The 23,689-nt window shown below is 50.5% G+C and overlaps 1 protein-coding gene across 5 annotated transcripts in view; it reads left to right on the top strand.

Annotated features, from left to right (window-relative positions):
• Positions 1 to 2,055: 2,055 nt before the first annotated feature.
• The window catches only part of ADAP2 (ArfGAP with dual PH domains 2), a 33,290-nt gene continuing 11,656 nt past the window's right edge, over positions 2,056 to 23,689 (top strand). For 2 of the 5 annotated variants that reach the window (XM_082443735.1, XM_082443736.1), the window contains exons 1-10: positions 2,172 to 2,421; positions 3,281 to 3,411; positions 5,106 to 5,197; positions 6,328 to 6,407; positions 7,344 to 7,456; positions 13,642 to 13,788; positions 17,667 to 17,750; positions 21,042 to 21,104; positions 22,298 to 22,375; positions 23,088 to 23,316. In XM_082443735.1, coding sequence (XP_082299861.1) covers positions 2,328 to 2,421; positions 3,281 to 3,411; positions 5,106 to 5,197; positions 6,328 to 6,407; positions 7,344 to 7,456; positions 13,642 to 13,788; positions 17,667 to 17,750; positions 21,042 to 21,104; positions 22,298 to 22,375; positions 23,088 to 23,316 — 1,111 coding nt within the window. In that variant the 5' untranslated portion in view covers positions 2,172 to 2,327. Of the gene's footprint in view, positions 2,422 to 3,280; positions 3,412 to 5,105; positions 5,198 to 6,327; positions 6,408 to 7,343; positions 7,457 to 13,641; positions 13,789 to 17,666; positions 17,751 to 21,041; positions 21,105 to 22,297; positions 22,376 to 23,087; positions 23,317 to 23,689 lie in introns of all 5 variants that reach the window. The other 3 variants (XM_082443737.1, XM_082443738.1, XM_082443739.1) reach the window with 3 other exon arrangements.

Here is a 23,689-nt window from a genome sequence, read left to right as displayed (position 1 = left end):
GAAGAGGTGCCCCGGCTCGCGGCAACTAGAGAAAGCCCGCGTGCAGCAACGAAGACCCAACGCAGCCAAAAATTAAATAATAAATAAATTTTAAAAAAAAGAAAGAAACCCATCACCAACAAAGTTTAACAGTACCACTTTTTGTTTGTTTTTGTTTCTTTTGTTTGTTTTTGGCAAACCTTGAGGCTTGAGATTCTGGTGTTTTTTGTTTGTTTGTTTGTTTGTTTTGTTTTTAGTTTCAGTTATTTATTTTTTTGGCCACACCGCGGCATGTTGGATCATAGTTCTCCAACCAGGGATCGAACCCGCGCCCCCTGCAGTGGAAGTGCAGAGTTTTAACCACCACACTGCCAGGGAAGTCCCTTGAAAAGAATTAAATGGAAACTTCCAGAAATAAGGATGGGAAGAGAAGAAACTAAAGGAACCTCTCAATCTCTTGCTTCTCACCTTGAAGGAGATGATATATTTTCCCTTGGGTTGGCTTTTGTGGGACCTCCAGGGAGGGACGCTGAATCTCAAGGTGCAAAGAGAGCAGCTCAGCGGGGCAAAGGCACCCAAGAAGCTCCCCAACATCACTGTTCTGCCCTGGCAGCCGAGAAGTGATGTCCTTTGCCTGTCCCCTCTTCGTCCCCCACTTCCCCCCTCGCCTTGCCTTCATACCTTAGGTTGCCTTTCCCAGATTTCTCCTGGGAGATTTATTTCTGTCCCTTTTTTCATCTAAAGCAGCGGAAATGAATCATCTTTCGGCCTGTTTGGTAAACAACCCCATGCCCTCTGACCCCTCTCCGGGCTCTCTCCCTGGTCCCTCCGGAGAGGTTCCTAGGCCAGGCCTCACCCCCACAGTCAAGACCCTCCTGGCTGCTTACTCTTGGTAATGTCCCCTTCCCCCAGAGCCTGGAGGCTTGACCTCCTCCACCCTGGGGAAGATGGGAAATGACACAGAGCATTCCAACGGATGATCCCATGAGCTGACCAGAGGGGCAGGGGAAGCAAGGGAGCCACTGTGTTTTGAGGGCTTTGTGTGCCATGTACTGGCTCATCTCAATGACCCTATTAGGTGATCTCTCAACCTTCGTTTTACAGATGAGGTGTCCAAGGCTCAGAGAAGTGAAGGAACTTGCCCAAGGCCACACAGCTGGTCAGTGATGAAGCCAAGATTCAAAGTCTGGATTCCTGAATTCATTCCATTATACCATGCTGCCCTATGTGTTCGCATGTGTATATGCATGTGTGTTGAATTGGGGATGCTGGCAGATCAGCTAAATCCCACCAGAATGGAAACCTAAGATGATGTGCATTAAGCCTTATGCATATGACAGATATTTGCCTACAGAGGGGATGGCAAGTGTGCACAGTGTAAGCCTTACCAGGAGTCTGTGGGTCACTGAGGATGGTGTCAAAGAGGGACAGACATGGGGGAGGGGGAAATTCAGGAAATGCCCAGATTCAAGACCACCTAAGCCCTGCCCACACCTCACGGTGATGGAACTTCACAGATAGAAATGCCCAGCGGTGTCCCTATTGATGAAGCCACACTTCCTGGGGAACACAGTCATGCGACTATTTATTAGACTTCTAAAAATGTGCAGGTACTCTTTCTAGGAGCTGTGTGGGATACAGAAGTAAATCTTCTGACATCAAAGTATCTAGTGTGCGCATGTGTGTGTGTTGGGAGTGCAGGAGGAATTAACATAAATATATAAATAACTGTAATGCAAGATCGGTAGAAAATGCTCAGGGCCAAAGGGAGAAATGGATCCAATAACGGTTGGTATTCTAGCAAGACCAGAAGCTGGAGAGATTACTCCAGGCTAGGTATCAAAGAGGGCTTCCTGAGGAGGTGGCATTTGAATGTCTCTAAGTCTCTGAGTAGTTGTAGGATCTATAATACATCAGGAGAACGCTTTAACAGAAGTTAGATCCTTTTTAATTTGTCAAGGACATATGCCCTTATTCCTCTTTTACAAGGGTGTAAACTGAGGCCCAGAGAGGTTGACCAGGTTGTCCACAGTCACAACGCTAGCCAGTGGCGGGCCAGGATTTGACCTCGGTCCAGGGTGACCGACTCCAAGCCCTGCGCTGCGTCCCTGCCGGGCGGGCGTGCGCCTTAGAGAGGAACGCAGTCCGCGAACTGGACGCGCCGGGGGCGGGACAGAAAGTCCAGGAGGGGCGGGGCTTAAAGTCCTGGGGGGCGGGACTGGCGGCGCGGGCGGGCTGGAGGCGCCGGGTTTGCGTCCCGCTCCACCTGCGGGCGAAGGCGCTGGCAATGGGCGGCCGCAGGCCGGGGGGCGGCCGGACTGAGCCCTGCTGAGCCCGCGGGGCCGGCCATGGGCGACCGCGAGCGGAACAAGAAGCGGCTGCTGGAGCTGCTGCAGGCGGCGGGCACTGGCAACGCGCACTGCGCCGACTGCGGGGAGGCGGGTAAGGGCGCGGCGGCGCGTGCAGTCCGGAACGTGGGACGGGCCCCCGGCCCGCCGGCCCCCTCCCCTCCCTTCAGGCCCGGGCCGGTCCAGGACTCCCGCTGGATCCGCGCGTGGCCCTTATATCACCTTCGGGCCCGGGCCTCCGGCAGCCCTCTCCTCGGCCGGTACCGCTTCCACTCGAACCCGGGCCGCCTGTTCTCCCCACTCTGGACCTCGACACTAGATCCCGGCCCCGGGTGCCCTGACCATTCTACTCACCTCCCCTGCCAGACACCCTACCCACCCGGACCACGGTCCTTGACGTCTTCATTCCGGACCCAGCCACTTCCCACACCCTCGGATCCACACATCCTACACACCAGGGATCCCAGACCCCGGACCCAGTTCTGCCCTGATGGTCCAGTGACCCTTCCCCACCCGCCCCGGACGTCCCCGGGGTCCTCCCACGTTCCTGCTCCACAGCACTCCGACCCTGTGGACCCCGAGCGTCCCTGACTCCGACATCCCCACCCGCAGCTCCCCAGCCAGGCGCCTCGGTGCCGGTCCCTCCCTCCGCGCTCTCCTCTAGGTTCCTCGGAGTCCTGACACTTCCACATCGCGCCCGCCTCAGCCTCTCGCCCCCATCCTCGGGACTCCTTACAAGATCTTCATCCTGGCCGCCGCCGCGCCAGGGCCAGTGGGCTGACCAGAGGCTTTCATGCTGATCTTTGTTCATCCAAGGCGGGGAGGCTAAGAGAGAAGGCATGGGCTGAGCTGGACACCTCCCCAGGCTAACTGCCAAGCCCTGCCTCTCCCGGCGCCCCCTGCCCAACCCTGGTTTCTTCACCCAGCTCCCCTCCTGTCCTCTTGCCCCGCAGATCCCGACTGGGCCTCTTACAAGCTGGGCATCTTCATCTGTCTGAACTGCTCCGGAGTCCACCGCAACTTCCCAGACATCAGCAAAGTGAAATCTGTGAGACTTGACTTCTGGGACGACAGTATTGTGGAGGTAGCAAGGGGCACAGGTGGAGAGCATTGGAACAGCAGACCTGGGGTGGAGGCAGTGGTCAGGGCGCTCCCATTCTACAAGGAAGGAAGCTGAGGCCAAGAGACGGGCAATAAGGAGCCAATTAGACTTGCCTTAGACGAGGCCCTGAGTTCAAATCCTAGCTCCATTACTTGCTTACTTACTAGCTCTGAGGCCCTGAGCCTGCTATTTAACGCTAGTTGTGAACCCTTTCCACATCTGTATTATAAAGATACCACTACCCCTTCATAGGGCTGCTGTAAGGATTCAATGCAGGCTCAAGGCAGGTACAAAGTAAATAGTCAGTTAACAGCTGCTGTTCTCAGTAGCTGAAATCCTGGACTAGAACAGAAGTATCCTGGTTCATGGTTCACAGTCCTCCTGCAGTCCCCCTAGCCAGGGAGGGGACCACTTTTCTCTCCTGACCTGCAGAGATGGAGGACACCTGCAGCCCAGATAACACCATTCTGGCCAGAAAAAACCTTCAGAGAGCAGGCAGTACTAAACTGGGCTGGCTAGCTGAGGATTTCGAGGACTACTGGGGAAGCAGACCCATGTGTACTGAATACCCATCTGTGCCATGCACTGTGCTAGACCACTGGGCTAGATACTTTACTCATTTATTCCACACGTTACGGTAAGCCTACAGATGCTGGGTATAGGAGAGAGCAGTGAACAAGATAAAGTCTCTGCTCACGTGGAGCTTACATTCTAGTGCAGGAGAAAGACTGGAAACCAGCACCTAAACCTGAGGGTCGTTTACTTTGTGCCTCATCACTTCCCTGTTATATCTTCTTCATCTTCGTGGGTGAGATCCCTGAAGCTCAGGGGCTTAAGTATTGCCCAAGCGTCACTCAGTGAATAAATGGCACAGCTGGGATACGAACCCTGCTCTGTTGAGATCCAAAGCCCATGCATATCCTGCGACACAGCCAAGTGGTCACTGGGGAAGGGGAGAAGAGGGTTCACACTGCCCAAGGGATGTGGATTAAAAACCTGATGTTTGTTCCACACATGCCCTCACCCCAGATATGCCACTGCTGTTACTGAGTGCTGTTGGCCAGGGCCACTCCTGGCACATCTGCCTCTGGGTCTCTTGGGTGCCAAAGGCCCCCAGTGATCTTCCTGACCTACATACTCTATGGGGCGAGCACTGAACTTCTTCCATCCTCCAGCTCCATCTATCTCCTGCGGACTTGCAGGGACTGCTGCTGGTGGTCCTGGCCATCTGTGGAGGGGGTGGGAGAAAGAACATGAGCTATGGAGTTAGACAGGTCTGGGTTCAAATCCCAGCTCTCCACTGACTAGCTGTGTCACCTTGGGTAAGTCACCTAACCTCTCTGAGCCTCAGTGTCCTCACGTCTAAAACGGGGATGGTAATATTACAATGGTTGAGCGGATCGAATGAACTAATGCAGGAGAGCTGTAAAGTGCTCTGCCTGTATGAAGCATGGTTGTTACAGCACCTCATTGCTCCAGGTTGGGGCTTCCCAGCAGCACAGATGACCAAGCTGGGTGGTGTGGCGGGGAGGAGGGGAAATGTGTCAGACTCTGGGAGGAGTGTCTCCTGACTCAGCCCAGGAGCCAGTGAGAACAGTGGCCTTCAGGGTAGACCATGGTTTCATTTCACGTTTTTTCAAGTTCTAACATTACCCCAAGTTGCTGTTGTCTTGCAGTTTATGACCCACAACGGAAACCTCCGAGTGAAGGCCAAGTATGAAGCCAGAGTCCCTGCTTTCTACTATATCCCCAAGGCCAGCGACTGCATGTGAGTGGGTGATTTCCTAGTCCCACCCCTCCCACCACTACCCCATCTCCTGTGTGGTGGTCTCTTCTACAGACATGCCCAGCAGGTGGAGCCAGGAAAACATTTGGTACTGTCATGGAGAACACACAGACCTGATGAAAGCCCCTCTCCACCTTCATAGCTTGGGTTGTCACTTGCCCCCTCTGGGACTCAGTTTCCACAGCTGTGAAATGGGGCATTTTCTTTAGGATCTGTCCCTTTGACTTGATGGTCTCATAGCCTACAGGTGATGACTAACTTGATTAAGAAGCCGCCGGTATTTTAGCAGAACAAATGTGTTTCAGCTATTATACTTTCTACAGAGTCCCACCTGAGCTGTCCCACCTGAGCTCAGTGTTGCTCCAAAGCAGCTGCTTAGGCCCCACCTAAGCACCTACTATGTGCTCTGCACAGTACAAGCCACTTTGTATGCATTTAAACCTCTCAACAACCCTCGGGGGTAGGTAGGTATAATATTATTGGCATACTCCCCAAGTTCAGAGGAGTTAAGTAACTTGCCCTTGGTCACACAGTGGATAAATGGTAGAATGAGACCAGATCCCAGGTGGTCAGACCCTAAGACCACTGCTCTGTCCAGTGTAGCATGCTCAGATCTCATGGGTGGGCCACAGGAAGAGGCTCTTGGACTCTCCTGGCTTAAGCTCATGAACACGCAGTGGGATATGGCAGAGTAGATGGTCCAGGGGAGCTGTTATCTGTCTCATTGACCTAGAGGGCTGAGGCTGAGGTTGGAATAGTATAGTGGTGTGCATATAGCCCACTGGGGGAGATATTTCCCCCTGGGGAGACACTGGCAATGTCTGAAGACATTTTGGGGTGTCACAACTGGGGAGGGGGTGCCACTGGCATCGAGGGGGTGGAGGATTAGCAGAGATACTGCTAAACATCCTACAAAGCACGAGACATCCCCCCACCACTGAGAATTACCCGGTCCCAAATGTTAATAGTACCCAGGCAGAGAATCCCTGGCTAGCCTGAGCAGGCAGCCAGGCAGCTGCTGTGATGTTCCCATCCTCAGCTGCGGGGTCTCAGAAAGTTGCCATGGGAAGAGGATGCATAGACACAGCTGACTAAACATTCTCTCTTTTTAGGGTCTTAAAGGAACAATGGATTCGAGCAAAGTATGAGAGACAGGAGTTTACGGCTGAGGGGAAAACAATCTCACCCCCAGGTAAAGTTATTTTCATCATCTTTTGAGGGCTAGTTCTGATGAGTTCTAGAAAACAAAGTGCCTGAGTATTAGGAACAAGGTCAGCAGAGATACACCTGCCACCCTTGCTCTGGCCACAGAGGCCAAGGTGTGGGTTCCTCTGTCTCTGAAATAGCAACACATCGGCTGGTGGGGTTTTATGGTCTGAGTGGCCGAGAAACACATCCGTCTCAGGTCCTTGCAGGGCCACAGGGTGTAAGGGGCTTCAGTATAAATTGCAAAAAGACTCACCCACCGGGCAGACCAGGAAGAAATAGACACCCTGCTTCTGGCTAATGTAGCCCCTGGTGTGGCACAAGCCTTGGGAAGGTGCACGGACTGGATTTCACCTCCCTTCCCGCCTTTGTGCAGGGCACAACCTCGTCGGTGGCCCTGAACCTGTGGCAGTTTCTGCCCTGCTGCTCTGAGTCCAAGCTGACACTGACCCAGAGAGCAAAGTATACAAAACTGCTCTTTGAGGACCAGAGGCCGCCAGTGCTTAGCTCTCCTAGTGGCCAGGAGCACAGAGTATTCATCTACCAGCAGGAGCCCAGAGGTCACTCATTATTCCCACACTCTGGAGAGTTTCATTAGGCTGATGTCAATGTGAAGTTGGGCCTCCTTCAGAATCAATCCAGTTTCTTAGGATTTAGCCCACTTAAGAGTTTACTATGTCTTCTTAGGAAACAGCCAAGGAAGAAAGTTGAGGGGAGCCCAACTGAAATCGTACAACATTGCAGATTTGGCCCCAGACAGGACCCCCATGTCCTGCAGCTGAAATAGCTAAATTAGATCCTAGACATTTTAGCAGCGGGTGGGAGGTTCATTCCACCCCTGAGACCATGTGGTATGGGGTTCATGAGTTGCTTGTTTGTCTTGAAGCTGTGAGTGTTCACTCTTTCTCATCCTTGGTGGAAGGTAACCGAGAAGGGTTCCTATGGAAGCGAGGAAGGGACAACGCACAGTTCCTGAGAAGGAGGTTTGTCCTCCTGGCAAGAGAAGGCCTCCTGAAGTACTACACTAAAGAAGAGGTAAGTCTTCTCTTACTCCTCCCCGAGCGCTGGCTCTCACCCCACTCAGGTCTACATTTTTATTTATTTTTTTAATTTTTGGCTGCGTTGGGTCTTCATTGCTGCACGCGGGCTTTCTCTAGTTGCGGTGAAGGGGGGCTACACTTGGTTGTGGTGCACGGGCTTCTCATTGTGGTGGCTTCTCTTGTGGCGGAGCACGGGCTCTAGATGCGTGGGCTTCAGTAACTGTGGCACGTGGGCTTCAGTAGTTGTGGCTTGTGGGCTGTAGAGTGCAGGCTCAGTAGTTGTGGTGCACGGGCTTAGTTGCTCCACGGCATGTGTGGTCTTCCCAGACCAGGGCTCGAACCCGTGTCCCCTGCACTGGCAGGCGGATTCTTATCCACTGAGCCACCAGGGAAGTCCCAGGTGTACATTTTGATCAATAGTGCCTGGTCTCGTGTATGAGCTCAGCCCCTGAGACTTAGGTACCACACGCTGCTACTTTTCCTTGTGATACAATCCATCCAGTCTCTGCTGAAAACCACACCTTCTCTTCACCTAGAATGGGCTCAGACTGGTCCATGATTAAGCCTTTGATGATCACTTGATTTTTACTTCATTTATGTATGTACTTAAGAAATATTTATTGAGCACCTACTATGCTAGACCTTATTCCAGGAACTGGGGATACAGCAATAAACTAAACGAAGTTCCTGTTCTCCTGTGGCTTCCATTCTAGTGGATGGAGACAGGTGTAACCAAAACATACATCAATACGTAATCTATCCAGTGGCAATAAGTTATATGAAGTAAAATAAAGGAGGGTGAAGAGTTAGAGCATGGGGTAGAGGGAAGTGCTACCACAGGTGGTCAGGGGAGGCCTCTCTGATGACATTTGAGCAGAGAACTGAATAAATGTGAGTTATGTGGATTTGTGGGCGAAGGGTTGAAGTAGAGGGAACAGTATGTACAGAAGCCCTGAGCATGGTCATGTGTGCTGATTAGAAAAGGTAACCCCTCTGAGAGGGTGCAGCCCTGGTCCCTGTCTAGGCAAGCAGAAGCCTGGATGGCAGTTCTCACTTGTACCTTCAGCCGGGGGCTTTTTGTTCAGTGCACAAACTGCCCAACCATGAGCCGTAGCCCTGGCTTGAGCTGGGAATGTATTTGGTGAGTCTAGAGGACATGAAGGAGGCCAGAGTGCTTGGTGCAGAGTGAGCAAGAAAAAAATGGAGAGAGATGAGCTCACATAGTGGAAGACTTGAGAGGCCATAGGAAGACTTGGGATTTTTCTTTGGAAACAGCTTTATTGAAATATAAATTCACACACCATTAGATTCACCCATTTAAAGTGTGTAAGTAATAGCTTTCAGTATATTCATGGAGTTGTGCAACTATCACCACAATCAATTTTAGAACATTTTCATTACCCTAAAAAGAAACCCCACATGTGTTAGCTCTAGTTCTCCACTCCACTCCCCTCCCCCAGCCCTAGGCAACCACTAATCTACTTTCTAACTCTATAGATTTGCATATTCTGGACATTTCATACAAATGGAATCATACAATATGTGGTCTTTTTTCTTTTTAATTTTTGTTTATTTATTTTTGGCTGCGTTGGGTCTTCATTGCTGCACACGGGCTTTCTGTAGTTGCAGCGAGCGGGGGCTACTCTTCATTGCGGTGCACGGGCTTCTCATTGCGGTGGCTTCTCTTGTCGTGGAGCACGGGCTCTAGGCACACGGGCTTCAGTAATTGTGGCTCATAGGCACACGGGCTTAGTTGCTTCGCGGCATGTGGGATCTTCCCTGACCAAGGCTCGAACCCGTGCGCCCTGAATTGGCAGGCAGGTTCTTAACCACTGCGCCACCAGGGAAGCCCGTAATAGTTCTTTATATATTCTATACACAAGACCCTTATTGGATATATGATTTACAAAACATTTACATTCTTTTTTTAATATTCTTTTCCACTATGTTTATCACAGAATATTTTTACGAAACATTTAGGCGTTTGGATTCTACTCTGCTATTGGGAAGCCACAGGAGGGTTTTGAGCACAGAAGTGATCTGCTTTGACTGAAACTTTTGGAAAGGGGCACTCTGGCTGCTACTGGGGCGAGAATGGAGCAGGGAGGGCGGTGAGAATGGAGCAGTGGGGAGGCGAGGGTGGAAGCAGAGAAGGCAGTTAGGAAGCTATTGCAATAATCCAAGCAAGGAATAATGGGTTAGATCAGGGTAATGGTGATGGAGCTGGTTAGAAGTGGTCAGATTCTACATGTATTTTGGAAATAGAGCCAATGTGATCTACTGAAGGATTGGACACGGAGTGTGAAAGTCAGCAGAAGCAGGAGTGATTCCCAGATTTTTGCCTTATGCAACTAGAAGTCTAGATTTGTCATTTGCTGAGATGGCAAAGATTTAGCTCCCTACGGGGATGATCAAGAGTTCCTTTCCCGTTTGAGATGCTTATTAGTCATACAAGTAGAGACTGAGAAAGAAGTTCTCAGAAGTTCTGAGTCTAGCGATTTGGGGAGAGTTTGGAGCTGGAGTCATCAGCATGTAAACTGGTTTAGCAACCGGACTGGCTGGGGTCACCTAAGCAGGGGGTGGGGGTGGATGAGAAAAGATGTCGGAGGACTGAGTATTTTAGTTATTTGTTGCTGAGTGACACACCACCCTGAAACTTAGTGGCTCAAAACATCAGTCTATCGTGTCTCACAATCCTGTGCGTCAGGAATTTGAGCAGGCAGCGGCTGCTCCAGTGTACTCCATGTGGCATCAGTGGGGTGGCTGGGCTGCGCTAGGAGACCCAGGAAGCCTTCACTCTCATGTCAGGTGCTTTGGCATCCTCCTTGTGCCTTCTCTCTCTGTGATTGTTCCTCATTCAGGAGTCCAGCTCAAGCTTTGTTACAGCATGGCAGCCGGCTTTCCCCGAGCAAATGAGAATGCTGCCAGGCCTCTCAAAGGTTAGGCCAGGAACTGCCTTCTGTTGGTCAAAGCAAGTCATGCAACCAGCTCCAATTCAAGAGGAGGGGATACAGATTCCACCTCTTTATGGGTAGAGTGGCATGTGCAAACTAGGAGGGAAGGAATTGGAGAGGGCCATCTTTGGAGATTATCTATCACACTGAGCCCTGGGATATTCCAATATTTAGAGGAACGATAAGAAGTTTCCAGCAAAGAGAAGGTGAAGGAATGGCCAAGAAAGTAAGAGAAGGACAAGCTCTGAGCACTTTAGCCTTCATCTTACTCCATTTCCTACATGTAGAAATTACTGTTTATGTCCCCTGTTGCTTTCCTGGATGGACCAGAGCAATGCCAGAAGATCTATCCAGTGTGGCCTCAGTCTGGGGCCAGATGAAAAATGATGGGGGATGAAGAGTATTAACCCTCCAAGAGAGAGTAGGGATTTCTTCTCAGTCTTCAGTTTAAATCACTGAAAAATATTTCAGGTACAAAAGGCAGGAAGAAAAAGTGCTGCTACAGAGTTAGGAGCAGCCACTGAACCCCAGTAGCTGTTGTGAGTTAGGATGTGAGTCTCATCCTTGGTTGGAAAAAGTTGATCTGTTTCTCAGTCCTAAGCCTGTTCAGTCTAAAGCAGTCTAAAAATAGAACAAGTTGCCTTTGTTCTTTTTTTATTTCTTGACCCAAATGGAAAAGTTTTAAATTATAAAGGTAACTCATTTTTATGTGAAAAGTTTGGGTAATACAAAAAAGTGAAGTTTAAAGAAAGCAAAACTCAGAAGCTATTTCAACATAGCAAAATATTAATACCCAGGTCACATTTTTTTAAAACCCTAAAAATCAAGAAGAAAAAACAATCCATTGGCAGAAGAGGCAAAGGAAATGGTTTGGTAGTTCACAGAAAAGGAAACCAAAATGCCTGATAAATACAGGAAAAGAAGCCCAATCTCTCTGGCAGTCAAGGAAATGAAAATTAAAATCACAATGAGTTATACTGTGTATCCACCAGAACGGCTAAAATTAAAAAGGTTGACAACACCAAGTGTTGACAAGGATATGGAGAAACTGGAACTCTCATTGCTGGTGGGACATAAAATGATACAACCTCTTTGGAAAACAATTTGGCAATTTCTAATGAAGTTAAATGTACACTTTAAATAAACGTTGAGTGACAAAAGCAAGATGTAGAATGATTCATATAATGTGATACCATTTATGTAAATTAAAGCCACATAAAGCCACATAAAACAACACTATGTATTGTTCATGGGTATGTGTATGTGTGTATAAAAGTGTAAAAAGTGAACTAGAAAGATGAACATCAAACTCATGACAGTGATTGACTGTGGGGAGTGGAGGAGGGGAAAAGGACAGGGTAAGTAGTAATTAAAGGGATTTTGGCTTTATTAGTCATGTCGTAGTTTTTAAACAAATTTCCTTTTTGGGAACAATATTGACAAAATTAAATACACTTTTTTTGTATTTTTAGTATTTTTCATAGTAAATATTTTAAAAGGAAAGTCATGCAGTAATCTTTCAAGAAAACCATTGTGAAGAGTGTTGGTATAAATCTGTCCATACTTCTTATGTATGTGCAAATAAACATATAGTATATACATATAGTTTATGTACATTATATATATACTATATGCATATAGTATATGCATATATATGTGTGTATAATTTTTGCATTAATAGGTTCCTACTATACATCCAGTTCTGGGACTTGGTATTTCTCACACATGGATATCGTGGACATTGTTTCATATTAGTGATATTGATTTAAATTTTCCTTTAAAAAATTCTGTGATATTTTATTGTGTGGATATGCCATGATTTATTTATTTAACCCATTATCATTGATGGACGTTTAAATAATTTCTTCTTTTTTTTTTTTTACTGTTATAAGCAACATGGCAGTAAACATCTTTTGACATACATGTTTGCATAGTAATGCAGTTACTTCCTCGGATAGATTCTTAGATGTGAAATTGTGGGTCAAAGCAAAACACTCAATGTTTTAGTAAATATGACCAAATTTCCCTCTAGAGAAGACTGTCCACTAGAACTTTCTTCAGTGATGGAAATTTTCTATGTTTGCACTGTGCAATACCCTAGCCACTAGCCACAGGTGGCCGCTGAGCACTTGAAATGGGACTACATGTGACTAAGGAACTAAAGTCTTAATTTTATTTAGTTTTAATTTTTTTTTAATATTTATTTATTTATTTTTGGCTGCACTGGGTCTTCGTTGCTGCGCACAGGCTTTCTCTAGTTGTGGGAAGAGGAGGCTACTCTTCACTGTGGTGTACGGGCTTCTCATTGCGGTGGCTTCTCTTGTTGCGGAGTACGGGCTCTAGGCGCGCGGGCTTGAGTGGTTGTGGCACTCAGGCTCAGTAGTTGTGGCGCACGGGCTCTAGAGCGCAGGCTCAGTAGTTGTGGTGCACGGGCTTAGTTGCTCCGCGGCATGTGGGATCTTCTCGGACCAGGGCTCGAACCCGTGTCCCCTGCATTAGCAGGCGGATTCTTAACCACTGCGCCACCAGGGAAGCCCCTAGTTTTAATTTTAATAGCTGCATGTGGGTAACAGCTATTATGGGACTAGAGTGTTGGTATCATTTTTCTCTTATCAGTTATGAAAGGAAGCACTTGTTTTCCCTTTGCCTTCTTAGCATCAGTGAGTGCTCGAATTGTGTTCAGACCCTGAGAACAGAGTAGAGGGCGGGAGGGTGGGAGGGCGTGCCCTGAGGCTCCCACCCCTGCTTTTATCTGTTTGTTTTATCTATTTTATTTGTTTGCCTTCCACGGATATTTGTTTCAAATTCTTTTTTTTTTTTTTTTGGCTACACGGCATGCGGGATCTTAGTTCCCCAGCCAGGGATCAAACCCGTGCCCCTTGCAGTGGAAGCACCAAGTCTTAACCACTGGACCTCCAGGGAATTCCTGATGATTCGTTTCAGAAAAAGTTCTATGGCTAAAAATTTTGAAAAGTTCTAAGTTAAGGTCTTTCCAAGCCCCCTTTCAGCTCAGAGAGGCCAATCTGATTAAGCAGGAATGGTGGGATGGCTGAACACAGGACAACGGTAGGATATCTGTACCTCTTGATATTAGAGCAAGAACATTTAAAACCCACGCAGAGTTCCATACGGGTCATCTGTTTGCAGTTAAGTCTCCCTAGGGAACGTGATGAGAAGTCACCCTGCTGACTGTCAGCATCTTAAGTATCTGCTTCCTCTCTTTTAGGGTAAAGGGCCCAAAGCTGTCATCAGCATCAAGGACTTGAATGCCACCTTCCAGACAGAGAAGATAGGGAACCCCCATGGGCTGCAGATCACGTACCGAAGAGAGGGCCACGTCAGGAACCTGTTTGTGTATCACGAGAGTGGGAAGGTGAGAGGATGGCGTTGCCATACCAGCCTCCAGCTCGGCACCCCAGGACCCGGCAGCCCCAGCTCGCCGACCCCCTTGCACGGCAGCCTCCTGAGATCTGCTGCTGCTGTTCACCTTAACCTATTGTCACTTTTTTTTTTTTTTTGGGCCACACCACGTGGCTTGTGGGATCTTAGTTCCCCAACCAGGGCCCACGGCAGTGAAAGCACCAAGTCCTAACCACTGGACTGCCAGGGAATTCCCTATTGTCACTCTCTAGTTGGAGACAGAGGTACAAGTAAAGCAGAGCGAGATCAGGGAGAGGAAGCTGGTGGGTACCAGGGGTGTGTCTGGATGGTGCACAGCCGTCAAAGGGCATCCACTTAGCAGAAGGGACTATGCCCAGGGATGGAAAATCAGGTGGGGCCGGAGATTCCAAATATGAGAGGAGGAATGGATCGAAGCTTGGGCAGCGGCGCACTCCACGGCCTTGCTTCTCAGCATTCGGGCCGGCGCCAGCAGCATTAGCCATCACCTGCGAGCTTCTTAGAACTAGAGTCTCGGACCCACCCCGGACCTACTGAATTAGAAGCTGCATTTTAACAGGATGCCCAGGTGATCCTTATGCACACTGAAGTTTGGGAAAAGCACCACTTAAAGGTCCAGGAAATCAACTCCATCAGAGGAGAGCAGGCCAATAGTACAGGTTCAAGAGAATAAGCTGGGTCCAGATGAGCAGGGTCATGTGACCAGGCAAGGGTCAGAGATGCTAAGTCGAGGTGAGGCGGGGGCAAAGGTGGGGGCTGACATTTTGTGAGTTTCTTTTTAATTCTGTGCCAGGTGCTCTTCTTGGCGGTCACTATACATCATTTCTTAATCTTCAGATCAACCCTGGAAATGTTTTATCCCCGTGTTACAGAGGCATGGGCACGTTAAATAATTTGCTCAAAGTCACGTAGCCAATGGTTCCTGAGCCCTGCACCCATTCCACCTCCCCAAGTGCCTCTGCTGGAGGGGGGACCCTTGGCAGCAGGAGCCAGGAACCAGATACAGGGACTAGATCTTCCCATAAGGCCCTAGCGCTGGGATGGTGACCGTGGGTCACCCTCCCTGCAGGCTTCATGCCCCCTCCACACGCTGGGCTGACTTCCTGGCGTGGTCCGAAGAGCTGGGTTTGGAGTCAGAAGCTGGGGCCCTGGTTCTGCCACTCCCAGCTGTGTTACTAGGGCAGGTCCCTTCCCTTCCTAAGTCTGCTTGTTTATGGTTGATAACGTCCACCTCCCAGAGGGGTTTTGAGAGTTGAGTGACCATGAACCATGAACGTGAAAGCGTCTCATTACGGTGAAGTGCACTGTAAACATTAGTTGCTACTGTAATTTGTTCGTGATTGTGGCAGCTGCAGAAGAAGACAAACTCTTGTGAGTCATTTCACATCTGTATCATTTATGCATTCATGAATTCACTCTTCCGGCAAATCCTTACCGCGCTCCTCCCCACAATGTGCGCAGCCCTGGGGTGTGTAGTGAATGGGGCAGAGCCGTGAGTGGGGTTCTGGGATCTCAGAGTCTCGGGAGGGAGGCAGATGGGGAAATAGGCACTGATGATGCTGTGTGAGGATGGGCTGGAGGCCGTGCTAGGGACACACAGGAGACATATAAGTAGCCCAGTCTGGGGGGGTGGGTGGGCTGGAAGGGGGCAGTCAAAAAGGCTTTCCAGAGGAAGGAGCATCTATTTAAGAATTGTGTGAATATGCTGAAAAGGAGAACACTCAAACCAGCTTAAACAGGGCATGAATGGGAAAGATACAGGAGTGTTTATTTCAAGGGCCAGTAGTATGGCTTGGCCTCCTGAGAGATTAGAATCAGGAACTGTGGTGTGTGTGTGTGTGTGTGTTTAAGAGAGAGAGAGAGAGAGAATACACTCTAACAGGAACACATTGTTCTATAAAACCAAGAGTGCGAGTAATGTCTCACTTGTTTGTTTCTCTAAATTCAACGATCTCATTCCCCAAATTGCCAAGAAATCTATTATCAGTCATCTTTCTCGGCTCCCTCCCTTGGCTTTACCAGAATCTTGGGACTAGTGCAGTGGGGGAGACATGGAGGAGATCCCTGGTTCTCAGTCCACACTGGGCTCACTGCTGTAGTCCCATGTCCAGACTGGCTGGATACCAGTGGCTACCCCTCTACCCGCGCGACTGCTACGAGGACTTTTGCTGCAGTGCCCAAGGTCTCAGACAATTACGGTACCTGGCTCCCTACCACTGACCCAGTTATAGAGCATCTGGCAACCTGGTTCTGGCCAGTCTCCTCCTTCCCTTGATGCCCCAGCTTCTCCCTTAGATGGGCATAAATTGGGGGGGGATACTCAAACTCATGCCCACAGGAGCCAGGTGGGCAATTGAAAAGTAAAGTGGACAGCCTTAAGGCTGTGGCAAACAGGAAAACCTGTATAGAGGATTGAAACAGACAGAACTTCAGGAGCCTAACAAACCTGTATGCAGGTTGGATTTTGCCCCAGAGCCACCAGTTTGTGACCAAAGAGCCCTTCCAAAGTGGAGGCCTAGGCGGGTCTTTCATGGGATGGTCCCATTCCCTTAGTGCCTGAGCCTCTAGAAGTTTCTTAACACCCAGGACAGGAGAGCTCCGAACTCAGGAATACGGGGCCAGCAAGTTTGACCTGCAAGAGAGAAAGGGTAATGATGTTTCATACCTTTGAAATCAAATTCAAATGAATTTCTCAATCACCGTATTACATCTAAGTGCAGCACAGCAGCTCTTTCAGCTAGCTCCCCAATTCCAAATTCCCGGGAGAAAGAATCTGATAAGCCCTGTCCAGCCTCTGCATTTGTCCAGCCCTTGTCCAGTTGCTGTGGTCAAGAGTGGGTAGGATCATAGCCGCAGGTGTGGCTGCAGCTGTGGGTGGGTGGTGTGTGGCTGAGAATGGGTGGGGCAGTTCTCATAGAATCAGGGCTTGGGTGGAGCAGAAATCTATTACATCTAAACTCACCCTCAGGATGAGTAGAACGTTCTAGGTAAAAGGTGTGTCTGGGGTGAGGGCAGAGAGTTGGGTGAGGCAGAGTGTTTCAGGAAGAGGTAATAGCATGTGTTGGGACGGGGGAGGGATTGCAATGGTTTCGTATGGAAGGAGCTCAGAGGGCAAAGAACTTAAACTCTCTTCCTGAGGGTAGTGGAGAGGACTCTAAGCTAGACTCAGTTAGATCTGCAATTCGAAAATGACTCTGGCTGCCATAAGGAGAACTGAAAGGAGAGTGGCAGAGCAGAGGCAGAGCCAGCTGGATAAAGTGAGAGATGATGGTGGACACTGCTGAGGGAGGCGTTCTCCCGGAGGGACACAGAAGGTCCAAGCCAGCTTTAGCCTAAGTTGCCCTCCGGGTGATGAGCATTCGCATTGGAGGAGCATCCCCAGGTGCACCTGCCCCCACCTGAAAGCCAGTCTTTGATATCGAAGGACGCTTGCTTCTCAAAGTGTGTCCCAATGACCAGCGTCACATCATCTGAGAGCTCGTTAGGAATGCAGAATCTCAGGCCCCACCCCAAACCCACTGAATCCAAATCTGCATTTTAATGAGGTCCTCAGGTGATTCATACACACATTAGAAAGTGCCAAGCACTGCCCTAGGCCATTGCATAACTCCTATGTGGTTTGCCTTGGTCCTTTCCCATGGCTCTGGGGATCTCCCTGTCAGTGGCTTCCCACTTGCTCAGGTGATGCCCCTGGGCTCTGGCCCTGTCCTCCCAGATGCCTGTGGTCAGCCCACAGGGGTGCGTGCATGTGCCCAGACCTGAAGATCCAGCTGGCTTCTTGCCTCCAGCCTCAGCTCCCCGACTACTCTGTCTCATTGGCTGTCCATCTGTCCTTTGTATTTTTCTCTGCAGGAGATAGTGGACTGGTTCAATGCCCTCCGTGCAGCCCGTCTCCAATACCTAAAAATGGCCTTTCCTGAGCTCCCGGAGCCTGAGGTGAGCTAAATGTGGACCCCAACTTCCACATCTCCTCTCTGCCATCTCCTTTGCTTCTTGTCTGCTGACCTCGAAGACGCTCAGAGGCCAGCCTCAGTTTGTTTGCAGGAAAGACCTTGAGATTTGGGGTTGGGGACCTCAGTGGGAAACCAAAAGCTTTCTCCTGGGGAGTCTGGGGGTTATGGCCTCACCCCTGGCAAGGCAGCCTCCAAAAAGTGGGTCAGGCTCTCCCCTTCGGGATGCATGGCTACCACCCACAGTGTCAAGGGGCTCAGGATTTGGGCATCTCTTTCTCACCCCTTCTCCCACTAAAATGCACGAATGGTCCCTCACATACTGCTTATAAAGTGCTTTTGAGCCCATTTTATCTTGTAATCCCTTTTATCTAGTAATCCCTTGCAGCCAGCAGTTAGATGAGTGTGATTATTCCCATTTCACTGATGAGAAACTGAGTCCCAGGAAGGTCAAGTGCATAACCGAAGGTGTTCTTCACATTCGAACATTCCCCCCTTTGCCCTTTCATATTCTGGTATAAGGAAGGTAGTGGGATCTTTCCCATTATCATTCTTACAGGAACAGTCTGCCTTTCATGGCCTAGGTAATGGGGAGCCTGAGAGCTTCATCTGATTGTCCTCAGATGTCTGGAGCATCCATCTACATCTCTCAGGCTTGGCTGGGGAAGCTGTATAGTGGGCTGGAGGATACTGCCCTGAGCCAGGAGGCCTAGGCTCTTGTGGATGTTCTGCTGCTAACTTGCTGTGTAGCCGCTGCAGGTTGAGTCACCTCTCTGTGCATCTGTTCCCACATCTGTAAGATGGTGCTTGGTCTGGGTCATCTTCAGGGTCCCTTCCAACCCTGAGGTGCTGTATTCTGGTCCCTGTCTTAGGCCTGCTCTAGGAGGATTTTGTAAGAGATAGGGGTGGAGAGACCGTGTTAGTCCTGGGACTTTCTTTTTCCTTTTAATATTTATTTATTTTATTTATTTTATTTATTTATTTATTTTCTTTCTTTCTTTCTTTTTGCTGTGTCGGGTCTTCGTTGCAGCACTCGGGATCTGCGCTGAGGCATGCGGGATCTTTTCGGTGCGGTGCGTGGGCTCTTTTTTGTGGCGCACAGGCTTCTCTCTAGTTGTGGCGTGCGGGTTTTCTCTCTTTAGTTGTGGCGCGTGGGTTCCAGGGCGCATGGGCTCTGTAGTTTGTGGCACATGGGCTCTCTCGTGGAGGCGCACGAGCTCAGTAGTTGTGGCCTGCGGGCTTAGCTGCCTTGCGGCATGTGAGATCTTAGTTCCCCCACCAGGGATCGAACCCAGGTCCCATGCATTGGCAGGCAGATTCTTTACCACTGGACCACCGGGGAAGTCCCAGTCTTGGGACTTTCTTAATCCCAACTGTTAGACCCTCCTTGAAAGCCTAAGTGCTCCTTAATGCCCAAGTTTTCAGGGAGCAAAGTGTCTGGAACAGGGGTCCATTCCAGACCCAGTGATGCACTGAGATGGCAATTCTCTAGGAGCAGTTCCAGCCAGACCCAGCTCAGGGCCCTCCCGGTCTGCAGAGTCAGCACCCGGAGCTGGTGACTGCCCGCTTCCGTGGGCGGGGCGCTGGGGGTGCTGACTGCTGGCTGGAGAGGATGGAGGACAAAGTGCAGATGCCCAGCCTCGTTTTCCTGGGCCAGCTCTCCAACTCTGCTGACCCCTGCGGAGGAAACTGGTCTTTGACCAACATCCTCAATGCCCTCTTACCTCCCTCATCCACCATCGTTACCCCTTATCAACCCCCAGTTTCCTCCCTGCCCACCTCTCTCCCCATCTTTCTTCTCCCCATGTCTACGTATGACGTGAGGTTCTGGGCAACCACCCAGGCCTGGCTCAAGCTCAGGGATCCAGATGCCAGAAACCTGGGGAGCCCGAGTGGGGTTGTGGTCCTGTGATAAGAAAACGCATGGACTCAAAGTCAGAGAAGCTGATGTGTTATGTAGGACAAGTCCCCTCACCTCTCTGAGCCCCAGTTTACTCATCTGTCACCATGGGGACGATCCCTGCCTCCAGGGCGGCCGTCAGTCCAGTGAGCCAGGTGTCTAAGGTACAGTGAGTAGAACCCCATCCACGTGCTTTTCCTTCTTCTTCCATTGGCTTCCCGAGGCCTAGACTCCCCCTGCTCTGGCTCCAGTTCAGACGACTGAGCTGTCAGGACTTGTCTTCTCTCCAAATGAAGGAATTAAAGCCTACAGAATGCATTTTAGGGAAAGGGGAGTGTTGTCCTTTATATTTTCGTTTTGAGCTCACGACTTTCTCCCTTTCAGACTTTCCATTCCTATTCCCAGATGTCATGTCCCCTTCGTCCCTGCCCTGGGCTCAGGCTCTGGAGAACCCCTGTGTTCTCAGAAACCTGGGCTGTCACTTGAAACTCTAGACTTGCCAGTTTGACGCCCTGGAGCATAGGAGGCCAGCATCAATCCCTGGAAGCTCCTCTGAGCATAGGATGGCAAGTTGGAAGGGATCCTGCAGATCACATAGGCCAGTATCCTTATTACATAGCGGGAAATAGGCCCAGAGAGGCATAAGGTCTTACCAAGGTAACACAGCTGGTTGAGGTCAGACCTGGAGCTAGAACTCAGGTCTCTTGACTCCTAGTCCAGAGCTTTCTCTACTTGCCCACCCTGCCATCACCTCCTATGGCCCTGGGTCAGAATCCCCACCAATGACCAGGTCTTGGCCAAGGGCCTGATCAGAGGGTTCTGCCATGTTTATACTTTAGCATCATAGAGTAGCGGTAGGGCTACCACTAGTGTCTGTATGGTGTCCATTGCCTCTAGATGTGAAAGCTCTTCATCCTACCAATGACATGTCTTTGAGAAAATCCACAACCACTTCTCTGAGGCCTGGTTTGTTCATATACACAACGAAGATGATAATATCCACCTCACAGTGTGGTTGAGAATGACGCGCAGAGCCTGACACACAGTAGATCCTCAGAATATGCCCCCCTGACACCAGGAGGGTCTCCTCAGCGCCTTGCCTGTGTCCTCCTTCTGGAGTTGCTGAAGGAATCCTTAAACTAAGTCTTGAAACCAAGACTTGGCTGTGCTGGTGAGCTCTGCAGACATCTGGGGTGCTGTTATCTGGCTCTGTTGAAATGTCAATGTTGCATCCATACCAAATATAACCCCCTGAACCATGCGTACACATCCTTCCCCATTCCAAACTTCCCCTTTTTTGGGGAGCCAAGTTCGGTGGGGAACCTCGGGCTCCTGGGTGTGAGGCAGGGGTGTCAGTGTGTGTCTTTCTTCCCCCAGCTCGTGCCCCTCATCACCAGGAACTACCTCAAGCAAGGCTTCATGGAAAAGACTGGTCCAAAGGTATATCCTCCACTCCTGGGGAGACTTTCGTGGCCCCTGTCCCAGTGGGCAGTAGGGCAGAATTTGGGAGGTGGGAAAATGAGGAAGCAGGGGCAGAGAGGAAGGAGGAAGGGGAAGTAAATGGATGTTTGTGAGTTCCGGGGGTGGAGGACCAAGTGGAGACCGGGTGGCTGGAGTGTGGTCCAGCATCGCTGCAGGTGCTTCTCCCTATAATTGGGCATCCTCCCTCTTTATCAACATCACCATCAGCTTCTGTCCTCTTAACACCATCTAACTGATCCTACTCTTGGGAAAGCATAGCTGAAAAGGGACTCCTTGGGGGACAGCTTTTGACTTTCCAGAACGCTTGTGTGCTCTGTGCTGGGGCCCTACCAGGACCATTCAAGTGACGCAGGGACTAGTGATCAGTCTGAGAGAACACACCTATATATACCCATGCTTGGGTGCCCAGCTGCATGCTGGTGGGGCGAGGCTCAAAGTCACAAGGTGGAGATGGTGGGGGCTTGTGACGGGTGGAAGCAGGGAAGGGAGGAGGGAAAGGGAAAAGGAAGGGAAAAGTAGAGGGGCTCCCTGAAAAAGAACCCCAAAGCTACAGCATTCCAGTGCAGTTTTTTTGTTTTTGTTTTTTTTTTAAGATGTAATATGCTGACAGGATGCTTGTTAAGATGACAGTGAAAGGTGTTCGGCAATCAGGGTAAAGAAAGCCTCAGGCAGCTGGAAAACTTGTAAAAGGGTTGCAGGTTCTCTTCCTTCACCAGCTGGTGGCACCGCCCTCCCCGTGGTTCTGGCCAGGGGCTTTCCTTCCCCTGACCTAGGATAGAATTTGGCCAAGGCCAGCGCTTTCAGAAGCGCCGAGCAGTGGCCACTTCTGATTTCCCAGCTTCCTTTTTCTGAGACTTCTTGTCCACAGCCTGAGAAAGGGGGAAAATGCTTCTTCCAACCCACGCAGGCAGCACCTGGAGGCAGCAGGGCGAAGCTGGGGCTGGGGGAGGGGGTGGGATGGGAGGGGGAGGGATGGGGCGGGGTGGGGGGAGCGGAGCCTGCAGCGCTCTAGGCCTGGAGAGGGGCGCTGGGGCATGCGACTGCGGGGCTGGGACCCGCCGGCTCTCTCGGCCTGGCCCAGGCTGGCCCTCTGACCTCTGTCCCCCACCCCCGGCCTGGCCGAGCCTGGTACGAGGTTCCCTCTTTTGCAGCAGAGAGAGCCTTTCAAGAAAAGGTGGTTTGCCCTGGATCCCCAGGAGCGGAGGCTGCTCTATTACAAGAACCCGCTGGTAAGAGCCACTGCCGGCCCCACCTCTGTGCACCCGCAGGCAGAGGTGGGGTCAGTGCTGGTCGGGGACCATGGGGAAGCGACAGGGCTGGAGAGACCCAGCCAGAGGCACACCTCCATCATCACTTGTCTCTAAGTCAGTCTTGTGCGTGAAGCTGTGCTCTCCCTCACCTTCAGGAAGTCCTTTATGTGTGTCCAAAATGCTGCCGATGTGTCAGTAGCTAAGACAGGTGTTTCCCGGCAGGACTCTGTTCCAACCGGAGGCTGTGGAGTGTCAGTTGGGAGTGAGGGCTCTAGAACTCGGCTGTCTGGGCTCCGGTTCCAGCCCTGCCACCTGTAGGGGTGCGCTCTGGGCAGGGCACTCAGCATTCCGTGCCTCAGTTTCCTCCCCCAGAAAATAGGCTTCATAACACTGCCTTCCTCAGAGGTTGCCGTGAGGATTATCACATGAGTTACTACATGTGAAGTACTTGAATTCATGGTGCAGAGTTAACTCTCTGTAAATATGAAGTATCATTTAAACAGATGCCGTGTGTGATGTCTTTTATGGTTTGAGCCTTTTAAATTCTGGGTCCCATCTAGCCGAAATCCCCAGCAGAAGCCCCACCCAACACACACACCTCTTACTAAAATGGGCCTGGGGGGCTATCGGGCCTGCAGGTGGCCCTCAGCCCCAGGTGTGGCCTCTGACGACATGTGTCTTCTATTTTCAGGACGCCTTTGAGCAGGGCCAGGTATTTCTCGGGAGCGATGAGCAGGGGTACCAGGTGTATGAAGACCTGCCTAAGGGCATCCGAGGGAATCGCTGGAAAGCCGGCATCACCATCGTCACCCCGCAGCGGAGGTTCATCTTCACCTGCCCCAGCGAGAAGGAGCAGCGCGAATGGATGGAGAGTTTTCGGGATGTCCTCTCCCGCCCCTTGACGCCCCTCAACCTCCTCAGTAAGATGCAGGGCTTGTCCCTTCGGCTGAGGGCAGTAGGCAAAAAGGGGCTTCTTCACTTGGGTTCAGCTGTGAGCCCTGAAACTGGGGTCATGGCTCCCGAGTGCCCTCTTTCCATTTTCTTCTCTTCCTGCCAAAGAAAAGTTGAGACAGTGCACATTATTGCCAGGAAACCCTCTCTGTCCACGCTTAGTTCCTCTACCAGGAACCTTTCCCTAGCCACGTCTGGAGGAGTTTCGCTCTGGCAGAGCTGTCACTTAGATCCGCTTTTCTGCCCTGCTCAGTCCAGGAGCCTTGCAGCCTCTCTGTCCCTCCACCCTCTGCCCCTGAGTCCCTTTTCTCATGAGAAAACTCTGGCCTGTTATTAAGGTCA

The sequence above is a fragment of the Balaenoptera physalus genome (genome assembly GCF_965194825.1).
Source record: "Balaenoptera physalus genome assembly, chromosome: 20".
Taxonomy (NCBI): Eukaryota; Metazoa; Chordata; class Mammalia; order Artiodactyla; family Balaenopteridae; genus Balaenoptera; species Balaenoptera physalus.
This window is presented reverse-complemented; position numbering and strand designations above follow the sequence as displayed.